This window comes from Danio rerio, chromosome 15 (genome assembly GCF_049306965.1).
Source record: "Danio rerio strain Tuebingen ecotype United States chromosome 15, GRCz12tu, whole genome shotgun sequence".
Lineage (NCBI taxonomy): Eukaryota > Metazoa > Chordata > Actinopteri > Cypriniformes > Danionidae > Danio > Danio rerio.
This window is the reverse complement of record NC_133190.1, coordinates 16,267,091-16,279,280: the sequence shown is the minus strand read 5'-3', so window position 1 is coordinate 16,279,280 and position 12,190 is coordinate 16,267,091. Positions and strand designations below refer to the sequence as shown.

The following is a 12,190-nucleotide window of genomic DNA, read 5'->3' as shown; positions in this document are numbered from 1 at the left end:
GCAAGTAGGATGTATGTTGTTTACGTTAATAATCTGACATACGTCAGATAATCATTACTGAACGTCTTGTTTTAGTCTATTTAATTTTATTTGATACAAACATTAAACTGCGTTTACGTTTCTTTGAATTTGGCTGTCTGTTATGCAAACAGTCGTGCGGCACCTCAGTCGAACTAATTTCCTCAGCGCTGCATGAAGCGCCTACAGGTCTCTACGATAAGGTTATAGCCGTTGTCCGTTGTAATAAACACAGTAAGGATCCGAACACATCTGTGAACACGAACAGCGGGTGGTTCCGCTAAGGTCTTTTGATGCCGATAAGCGCCATGGGTCTCTGAGCACAAACATAGACCTCTAGCGCCATCTAGTGTTTACTCAGCAAATACATAAATTCGGTTATTCACTTATTTTCACCCTGTTAAATTAAATATGTTTAACCTTATCTAAATAATAAACGAGTGTATTACACCAACTTGGATGCAATAGTCTAAAAGACCGTATTAGCTACAATTATCATGTACCATGTTTTATCTAAACACATCTGATATTTTAATTAAAATAACCACGTATTTATGCAGCCATTAAAACATTAATATTACTTGTTAAAATGTTTCCGGATGCTTGATTATATCCGACTACAATGTTAGAAAATAACAATGTTTTTAATTTCATTCATATAAAGTGCAATGATTCAATATTAAAGATATGCGTTATATAATACATACACGACTATATATATATACTTTATTTAACCCTACATTCGAGTTATTCCATTACTTTATATCAGGTTTTAACGATACTGTTTAATAAATTAAATAATCTATAAACTAGCTGTCATAATATATAAAAGATATTTTTATTTCTACTATTATATAAAAGTCCGTGTTTGTGATCTTGAAAGTAATACATTCGAGTAGTTTTTATGGTTCTTATCTCTCTCCGACACCTGGGCTCGACCCCCACATCTTTATACTTAAATACAGCAGACAACCAAGGGATAGTTATTCATCTGGTCATCGCCTGTTGATGTGATTCGTCTCCTTCACCACCTCTTCTAGTCTACACTAAACTTTTTGAGGAAGCATGGCTCGTCGTAAGTAAAATAATATTATTATGCTGTAATACATTACATTAAGTAATACTTCGTCAGTCATACTGTGACCTGAAATATTTTCAATCTATCAGCTTTTATGTTACAGAATTAAATTCATCAGAGATTGATGCTTTTGAAGCCATCAACCAATTCTGTGAGTAAATACTGTTTTATACGGATATTTTATATGTTATATAAACGGCTGTTTTAAATCATACATTTCTGCTTTATCTCGTAGCGTGGCCTCGATCCAATGCTGACGCCCAAAGGGAAGAAGGTAAATGTTTTATTTAAATATAAAATTCTAGGCCCTTTGTATCCTAGCGTGTATTCGAAACCCGATTAGAAAACACACGTGGCCCGAAGACGAGCGCTTTTCATACAGGCCACAGAAATAGTCGTGTGAATTTGGTCATTCAATATCTCTAGAATGCTGCAGCTATAGATAATCTAAACGTTATTAATACAATATTTTCACTTTTATGTTTCAGATATAATCGAGGTCATTGATTTAACAGCGGAGGACGAGCAAGAAGCCACCGATCTGGTCCAAGCCACGTTGGTCAGCTCGACACGGCCGGAAAAAAGACGCCTTGATTATAACTTTAGCCCTGTTTCAAACAAGAGGCTGAAAATTTATACCGCCGTACAGGATCAACATATTGAATACGATGGTGATGATGAAGACGAAGCTCGTTTAGGTAATGTATTATCTTGTTTTATACGGTTTAAATCTATGTAATTTATAACTGTTGAATTGTGCGCTCCGTCCATGCTGAATGTTTCATGCTAGAGCTAGTTTGAATTTTTTTTTCTGAATATGCACTATCTGCTTCTACTCTAGTTCCGCGATCACCGGATACCAGCCCGCTCGGACCTCGGGAAAGTGTTTTTGAAATACAACAACGTAAGTGTTTTATTAACTGTGAAAATACATTAATCGGATATGATGTGTACACATTTCTGTTAATTTAAATTACATTATATATGCATTTCTCCTCTAGTTCCCACGTCTCCGGCTAGCAGCCCCAACGGACCTTCTGAATGCAGTATTGAGGCACAACATTGTGAGTGTTTTATTTTATTAAATGTAAAATTATGACTTTCTAAACAATATATTAAAGACTTTTTCTTTTTAATGATGTTTTAGCACCAAGCCCTCAACGTTGGTCGGATGACGGTGAATCCAGCGATGGTTATGCCTCAACGCTAGGTGGCGGTCGCAGTCCTGTATATACACCATACCCGTCTTTAGTAGTAGAAGAAGAAGACGAGCCGGAAAAGGAGGAAGAAAACAATCATGGCGGCGACCACGTTTTCCAACCACAACAAACCGATGATCTCACACTAACAGGACCCAGCTCTATCGTCGAACCCGATTTTAATCAACTAGTTCTGCAATATCTGGAGCGAAACCAGGTAAAAATTGATCAGATATCTGAATATGTTTTACACCAGCAGCGTGATATAGATGAACAATTAAGGGCTGCAAATCAGAAACTGACTGATGTGTTAAATTTACTGAACAAAGCTGAACGTGATCGCCGTGTTTTAGGTTCAATACTCTGTTCAATTAAAAATGCTTTGATACGTAGATGATTCACCAATAACACTGTTTTTATTTACTCAATGTACTTTTATTACTAGATTTTGATTCATGTTAGCTAGCCTTATGTTTTAGTTATTCGTTTTGATCAAGTGTGTTAAGTTTGTGTGTAATATCTGATCTCTTTTTGTTTGATTAGTTAGATTTTACATTTTCCCCCTGTATTAATTTTCTTAATTCTGTTTTGATTGTACATTTTAAAAGATTTATAAATTTTCAATTTGAGTTTACAATTAAACATTGTATTTGCTTTGTTTCATACTGTTTCAATGTATACATTTAATCATCTTTGATTAAGATATAAATTCTATTTAATATTATTAATACTGTTTTAGTTATTCAATTAAAATATTTCTATTTCTTTAATTTTTTCTGTTTTACATTTTTTAAAATTCGATTCTATATTGTTTAATACTGTTTTTAGTTTCACATTTAAAATATCTGATTTGTTTATTTCTGCTTTTAGTTACACATTTTAAAATTTAATTAATTTTGTTTCTGTTTTACATTTTTTAAAATTTGATTCTTTATTGGTTAATATTTTTGCTGTTATACATTAAAAATATCTGATTTGTTTATTTCTGTTTTAGTTTTAAATTGGTTATTTCTATCGATTCATACTGTGTATTTCTTTACAATTATCTGTTTATACCATAACTGATATTGTTGTTAATGCCTTTCTAATAAAATAGATTTAGATTGTGTCCGTTTTATATGACTAAAATATAAAATAATAAAAAACAATAATATAACCATAAAGTATACCTGAAAATAAAATTAATAAAAAAAGCCAGGTATACATCAATAAATAAAATAAAAGAAAAATAGTAACACATTTAAATGTAATACCCAAAATAATTAAATAGTCATACCTAAATAATTAAAAGTAAAGAATAAAAAATAAAATATTAATAATACTAAAACAACCTTAACTATAAACAATCAATAAAAGCAATATTATCAACATAAAAATTAAAAAGTAAAGAATTAAAATATTAATAAAACTAAAACAAATCTGATTATAAATATTAAATTAAAAATTAAAATAAAATCATTTTAAAATAAAGGATAAAAATAATTTTAAGTAGTCAATAAAAATAAAAGTTTGTAAAAAATATTAATTAAACATAACTATAAATAAAACTAAAAGATTAAATAATTTCTATGGTACGATATTCAATAAAAGTAATCATTAATTTAAACAATAAAGTAAACATTTTAAATTCAAAATAATTATCAAGTAAATAAAATAACTGTAATGGGTAACGTAAATACCTCAGATGATGCACACAAAAATCAACCAGATCAATCATTATCTGTTACACCACAAAGGTCTATCGATCCTGACACAGATAGATTCTTAGATGATCTGCAGTTAAATTCTATGGACGATGCTTTTAACTTCGATTCTTTATTAAGTCCAAATTTAGATGAGATGGATCAGGAAAGTGAATTTAATTTATCAGACTACGTACAAACGTTATTATCTACCGAACAGGGCGGTGGGGCACTAACTCAGGATGCCACTCCTTATAACGACACTAACGGTATGCCGTCAGCTATCGCGATTGATCATGAACAGCCGTCGACTAGTCGCGCGATAAATGATACGTGTAATAACAAAACACCGCACCCGGCCGTCGACAATGATCAGCAACCATCAACATCCGCTAATGTTGAACCTTTAGGTCAGCAACATATCGACATTGAAACATTGTTGAGAGAAGGTGGTAGTGTAAATGAATATCACGTTTTACCAAGACCTCGTTTCAACAGCGTATCGCTGCGTAGGTCTTTAAACATGAGAGAAATAAGATCACAGGATTTAGCGACGTACCACATACGTTTACACAATACAATGGATGACATAGTGTCATTTGCTAGACAGATTGGCGGTGACGGTAGCGTTATCAATTTATGCCTTAGAACCCCATCTCTGAAATCCGATGTAAACGCTGTTTTAACACCGAGTAATAATTATGACGTTAATCTTTTTATGGACCAAATTGTGAAAATTCTACAGAGCGATGACCAGTTAGCAGCTAACGAAACTGTCGAGATTGAAGCTGATGTTGTAATGAACAGACTAGGAGGCGGTGGGGCTCGTCGTAAACTCACTGATTTGGCATTTGATCAGGTAATCAAAAGAAAAAAGACGAGCTTATTTATACCTACAAACATATCAAACAAACTGTGCTTCTCTATATGTCTAGCACATTTTCTAGAGCCTGAATTACCTGAGTGTGAATTAGAAAACCGAGCAGCGATCATACACAATAAAGCTGGTCTTGCTATCCAACAGGAAGTAGGTCTTCATGACATTGATAGATTTGAACGACTGTTTGATGTAAAAATTGTTGTTTTTTATAGGTTAAACACTGGCGTGTTACAAACCTACGTAAATAACAAAGAGCCGCACCTAAAAACGTTGTTCCTTTATCTACAAGACGAACATTACTACATGATTCTCAATTTGACATCTTTCATAGGTGCTAGCTATGTGTGTGAATTTTGCTATAAAGGGTTCTCGAAGCTTAACCAACACCAATGCGATTACGTCTGTAATGTCTGTTTTGACAGTGATTGCTACAAGCATCCTAAAAAAACCATCCATTGCCGCGATTGTTTGCGTTATTGTAAATCGGCGTACTGCTACGACGCTCACAAGAAGCCGGTGCTCGAAAGAGATCAAGCTCCTTGTGACGTTATAAAATATTGCAAGGAATGCGGTAGACGTTACGAAAAGCGTAAGTCACCGCATGAGTGCGCCCCGATCCGTTGTTGGGCATGTCGTGAAGAACTTACAAGCCCCGGGATTCATGAATGTTTTATCAATCCTGAAAGACTCAAAAAACCACAGAAAAAATATGTTTTTTACGATTTTGAGACCCGTTATGAAAATGGCAGGCACGTGGCTAATTTTGTCTGCGCGATAACATTTCGCGGTACACAATTTGTAGCTGAAGGAACTGATTGTGTTGAAAAAATGATTACACATTTCAGAAAACCCAAATACAAAGGCTACTGTTTTATAGCTCATAACGCGTCCAGATTTGACTCCTTTCTAATTCTCGAATATTACTGCAAAGCCGGTCTAAAAATGGACATCATCATGCAAGGTTGTAAATTAATATTAATGATCGATGATGTGTTCGAACACCGCTACATCGATAGCATATCATTCATCCCGATGGCTCTATCGAAGATGCCCGCGGCATTAAATCTCACCACGACGGAGAAAGGTTACTTTCCGCATCATTTCAATAGAAAAGAAAATGAGAACTATATCGGTCCGATCCCAGACAAAAAGTTCTATGGGTATGACAACCTATCTGAAAAAGATCGTGCAAAGTTCGACGCATGGTACACTATTGCTTCACGTTCGGTCTTTGACTTTAAGGAGCAATTATACCAATATGGTGAAAACGACGTTATCTTGCTACGCGAAGCGTGTATGAAATACCGCGAATCCTTCATAGAGTGTACTCAAATCGATCCGTTCAGTTTCACGACTCTTGCGAGTTGCTGTATGGGGGTCTTCAAAACTCATTATCTCGTAGAGGACACTGTGGCTCTAACCCACAATAATGCGTACATTCAACAAAATAAGACGTTCTCAAGCGTGTCGATCGAATGGTTGGAGTATGTAAAAAAATCTAGAAATGTCGACGTTCATCATGCTCTGAATCATGGTGAAATGCAAATCGGTAAATTTTTCTTAGACGGTTATTATGAACAGGGCGGAGTTAAGTATGCTCTCGAATTCAACGGTTGTTTCCACCATGGGCACGAATGTCGCTACGAACCCCACGACCTACACCGTCTGTCGTTGGTCCCGTACGGTGTTCTCAGAACTCAGTCTGACGAAAAGGTCGAAATTCTACAAAGTCTGCATGGTATGAAGGTAGAGGTTATCTGGGAATGTGAATGGACTAAGATGAAGCAGACAAACGCTTCAGTGATGGAATTTATGAGCACTTATTCGGCTCCCGAGAGACTGAAACCCCGAGATGCTCTTTTTGGGGGGCGCACGAATGCTTATAAGTTGTATCACAAAGTGTCCGATGGCGAGAAGATCAGTTACCTGGATTTTACGTCTTTATACCCGTTCTGTCAATCAAGAAAGAGTTACCCGATAGGTCACCCGGAAATAATTTTCCACGATTTTCAACCGATTGAAAATTATTACGGTCTTATCAAAGCCACAGTGTATCCGCCACGTAAATTACTACACCCGGTCCTACCTTACAGATGCGGCGGTAAACTCATGTTCCCGCTATGTCGCACATGCGCGCATGCAGAAAACCAGACATCATGCTGCGATCACACAGATGACGAGAGGGCTCTTTCCGGCTGCTGGGTCAGTATTGAGCTCTTAAAAGCGATCGAGAAAGGCTATGTAGTCGTCAAACTCGACGAAGTTTGGCATTTTCCTGTAAGGACGGATAAATTGTTTAGCGAATACGTTAAAACGTTTTTGCGTTTGAAACAACAAGCATCCGGGTACCCTTCAAACGTAGTCACCGATGCTGAAAAAGAGACTTATATTCGCGAGTACTACGAGAAAGAGGGGATTCAACTTGACCCCTCAATGATTTGTCATAACCCGGCCCAGCGTGCCATAAACAAGCTATTGTTAAACAGTTTGTGGGGGAGGTTCTCTATGCGTGAAAACCTTCCAGCTACCAGATTGGTGCATGACCCTGAAGATTTCACCAGGATCGTTTTTGGCAAAACTAATAATTTGAAATATTTCACATTCATCTCAGATGATGTGGCTATCGTCCAGTATCAACAGTCTCAAGACACTCCAAGTACTACTAGCGACATTAACGTTTTCGTGGGAGCCTTCACGACGGCGTTCGCCCGGATGGAATTGTACAATTTGATGGACAAACTCGGCGAACGTTTGTTATACTCCGACACGGATAGCGTTATTTTTGTATCTAAGGATGGCGATTGGATACCGCCTCTCGGTGATCATTTGGGTGAGCTGACGGATGAAATAGGTGATGGTGATTATATTACTGAGTTTTGCTCCAGCGGTCCAAAATCATACGGGTACCGTACCGCCGGCGGTAAGGTTTGCATGAAAGCTAAGGGTATAACTCTGAATGCTAAAAATTCAGAATCGATAAGATTAGACACATTGATTGGTCTGGTTGACGGATATGTGACATCCGGTGATGACACTCAATACATTTTAGCACAGGCTGACAACATTGTCAGGAATAAAAAACAGCTCACGCTGCACAACAAATCAGTCGTTAAAAAGTTCAAGGTGGTGTATAACAAACGTAGACTTTTACCCGATTACACGACTCTGCCATATGGCTTTTAATTCAATGCATAGAGGAATGCGTGAAGCGGTTGATTTTGATTTCAGGCTTCAACATCCGTTTTCGTGTGTAATAAGCGGACCATCCAATTCTGGAAAGTCCTTTTTTGTGAAAATGCTTTTGGAGAATGCTGTAAATATGGTTTCTAAAAAAATTGATAATGTTGTTTTTTTGTATGACTGTTGGCAACCTTTGTATGATGACTTGTTGAAATTGTATGACATTAAATTTGTTGAAGGTATACCTCAGAGTCTGAATGATGATCATTTACTACCGCGTGATAAAACAAACTTGTTGATTATCGACGATATGATGAAAGAAGCTACTGGCAATTCTGAGATTGAAAAAGTCTTCACGCAATACGTGCACCATCGTAATCTCTCTGCAATTCTTATCGTGCAAAATTTGTTTGTTCAAGGCAAATCCAGCAGAACCATTAGTTTAAACACAAATTATTTAATTTTGTTTAAAAACCCTCGTGATGCAAACCAAGTAGCGGTGTTGGGTCGTCAGATGTATCCTGGTAACACAAAATATTTTATGGAATGTTATCATGATGCCGTCAAGAGCCCTTTCGGCTATCTCATGATAGACTATAAAGCTAAAACTCCGGAACAATATCGTCTCAGAACTGGATTGTTTTCAGATCGCCAGGTAGTCTATCTCCAGAAAAAAAGAAGAACGTAATAACGAACCATGTCCTCACGACTGTGTAAACATCTACCTGTATTAAAAATGTTACATAAATCTAGTCCTAAACAAAGACGACTTATTCTTCAGTCGGCGTCTGACGAACTCATTTTAGCGTTGTGTGAATTAGCTCTCAACATCCTACACGGAGTTATCCCTATCAACAGACAGCAATATAGAAAGTTGAAAAAGAAGAGGGCTGAGATAAAATTGCTTGCTAATAAAAAAATCAACATTTCGTCTAAGAAAAAAGTCTTTAACCAGACCGGTGGATTTCTTTTGCCGCTGCTAAGTGTCGCTATACCATTTATTTCAAGTTTGATTGCGTCTAGACAGAGTTAAAGGATGGAGTATGCCGAGAAAATGTACCTCGTACCACAGAATCAGCTGGATAAAATACAATCAACAAATACTCGCGAGAACATTCAACAGGTTGCAGAGAATGATCTTGATACGGCTATAAGAAATATTTTACTCAGGACCGATTTGGATCAACGTGAAAAAGTTAAACTTTACTCAAACATCTTAACCAGATATTTAACAATTGTTAAGCTAGGCGATCGCGAGAGTAGTGTTTTAACACTCTCACTACCGACCGACGAGCACGATCATAAAGTTATCTCTCTGGAAACACATGGTGAAGACAAGCCAAAAGATGTTGTGACGTCTGAAGTTCTAAAGAACGTACCGTCAAAACGTGTGAAAAACAGCAAGTATATATTAGACAAAATGTCTAAAGCTAAAGATCTCACCTCCTGGTCCGAGTCTGGTGAGTTTGTGTTTAAGGGTAAAGCCATACCTGGTTCGCACATGCTCGATCTAATAAACAACGTTACAGCACCGCAACAAGTACGAGATGACAGAAGACCTAAAGGTTGGACTGAGTTTCTTCAAGCATGCGCAGAATTAAACATACCTTTTTCGACCGTGCCAAACCAGCAAGTTAGGAGTAAGATTAATAGTTTAAAAAATGAACCTATTGACGATGATCATGAGCCTCTGTCTACTAAAAAAACTCGTAAAAAGAGAAAAAGCCAACAAAGGACACAACTGATGGATGAGGACGTGTTTGTTTCACCGACTCGTGAAAAGAGTCGATGGTTAAATTTTTAAATGTTTTATGTTTGTGTATCACTATATTGAAATAAAAATGAACAAAACAGATGATGATTGTAAGCTGTTTTTATTACTCATTAAATTGATTTATGCATCATGAAAGAATCACAAGTCTGAACACAATGGGTACACAAATACATGTTTTCGCTACATACATTTGATTTTAGTTTTTTCACAAAAAGTTCAACCATTTTGTCATTTTTAACATAATTTTTACTATACAGTTTCATCAGATAACTGTAGTCACGACCCCTAGACAGATGATACAAGAAAAAAACACAGTGCTGACCACACACATTTGACATATAGTCCTGAACACGTTTTGTAGAATATCTTGTCACTGTAGTATTTGTCATTAAAAAGTTTTTGATGGATATTGGAAACCGCTCGCTGTCCGGTTTGTTGCCGAAACTGTCAAAAAAACATCCGGTACCATCTCGCGATAAATATACAGCTAACCAATGTTCGCCCGGTAGGTCTGAAGGGTGTGTGTTAATAATAACCATCGTCGGTAAGTTTGTTAACGGTCTTTCAGGTAGTTGATCAGACGGTAGAGTTCCAAGAAAATGAGTGTTACATGTAATTTTATCCATAATAGCGTTTAACTGTATGGTGTTCATAACCGATTAATAGTAATCAACCAAAATCTGCCTTCGGTTAGACACCTCAATGATACTGTCAAACACAGAGTAGATGATGAGGTTTATGGTATTTGGCAATGGCTGCCTGAAGCGGACTTCGAGTCTGATATTTCCAGACTTTATAAGCGATACGTGTTGTCCGCAGTCTTCGTCCGGTGTAAGGTTGAACGCGTAAAGGGTATATCCCCTGGAGAATTCAGATCTGCTGATAGACAGAGCGTGATTTTTAAGATGTCTGCCGGTAGCTGATACGAGTTGATAATATTCTCGCACCACGGAACCGTCTGTAAAATTTGGCTGCAGAGGTTTAGCAGGAATTTGTTGACCATCGACGTAGATGGCTAGGAACTCCAAATCGTAATGATTGAACGCAAATGGGTTTTTATCATAAGAACCGGTAAATGCATCGTTATCGGTCATCCCCAAGACTATTGATTTCGGTAAAGTACCCAAAAATAGATTTTCCTGATTTGAAACTCGGGCTCCTTGGGGTATGGAGAAATTTTTCAGGCAGACCCTGTCAATCGGATACTTTGCATTGGTCGAGAGTAACGCCTGAGCATGGGCCAGCCGAACGTTCGGTGCGACTGATACTTTCTTGACAAATAGCGATGCAGACACAATCTTTAATTTATAGGCTATGTCATCACTCCTCATCAGACAGAACTCATCTTTACCTCTGATCATGCGTATTTTTATATCGACGCCATTGAGCATTAATTTTTCTTGGAAGAAAATATCACTGTGAATAGGACCCATCAGCTCGACAATCTTACTCTTGCTCGTGTATGTTGACCTTCTCAGCAGACCCTGGTTATTGGCTAATGGGTCTTTGTCATCCATATGACCGGCCGTGTCTTTGAAGAAGAGACCAGCGCTGAATGACGATTCCAGCGTGTCTTTACTGTAGTTGATGAGACTCTCGATGATACAACGGTAGGGATGTGTGCTTGAGCTTTGGGAGATTAACCGATCGCCGAGACTGACGTCTACTTGTGAGAAAATGGTGGCCGCCGGGTAATTGATTAATCCGACTTTTGCAGGATCAGCTATTTCACCACCATTAGGCTTTGTGATTTTCAGTCTTAGATGCAGCATTGTGTTATTTAGATCGATGTATTCCTCGCCAGATCCTGCTATGAAAAACTCCAAAGGCGACGAATCTGAGATGGCAGATAGAGGGGGTATCTCCACATACGTATTTTTCTCTATAGCCGTCTGTGTAAAAGGTACTGTAAATAAGTCAAGCTCCGACTTGATACACTCTCCAGACATGCGATGCAGTAGAGCCATGTTAGAAAATGGTGTTTATGTTTCTTTTAGCGAAGGTATTTCGTCTCACAGTCTTCTTACGCTTCCTGCGTGTGAGTGACAATTTCCTGACAGTGCGCTTTTTCTTTATAGGGTGACCACGCCTTCTGACCCCTGGTGGTTTAGACGTTCTCTTACGGGCCATGACCATAAGACCTGAACCGTCTTGCTGCCTATCGTCACGAGTTCTTGACAACACGTTTGAAATAACGTCCGATGCTATGTTTTTTGCAGCCGCTTTCAAGTGAGGCTTAGCGATGTTGAACCCTGTTTTTAACAACGGCACAGCCATTCTAAACAGACCTCTAAATAACCCACCGAGGCCTGATCCGTACATGACGGCGCCGCCTGCATACCCGGGGAGTCCACCTCCAGCTTGATTTTGGTAGTAGTT

At 37.6% G+C, this 12,190-nt stretch overlaps 2 protein-coding genes across 2 annotated transcripts; one reads left to right on the top strand and one right to left on the bottom strand.

The window, feature by feature from the left end:
• Nucleotides 1–1,003: 1,003 nt before the first annotated feature.
• Nucleotides 1,004–3,062, top strand: si:ch211-11n16.3. The gene is made up of 7 exons (XM_073923419.1): nt 1,004–1,093; nt 1,200–1,247; nt 1,332–1,370; nt 1,585–1,794; nt 1,938–2,000; nt 2,098–2,160; nt 2,244–3,062. The coding sequence occupies exons 1-7, from the start codon at nt 1,084–1,086 to the stop codon at nt 2,690–2,692; spliced, it is 882 nt and encodes a 293-aa protein (XP_073779520.1). The 5' UTR covers nt 1,004–1,083; the 3' UTR covers nt 2,693–3,062.
• A 7,408-nt stretch (nt 3,063–10,470) lies between these two features.
• LOC110437947 (uncharacterized protein F54H12.2-like) lies at nt 10,471–11,583 on the bottom strand. The gene has a single exon (XM_021466558.1). It carries the CDS (start codon nt 11,581–11,583, stop codon nt 10,471–10,473), a length of 1,113 nt encoding a protein of 370 aa, XP_021322233.1.
• Between the last annotated feature and the right edge of the window lie 607 nt (nt 11,584–12,190).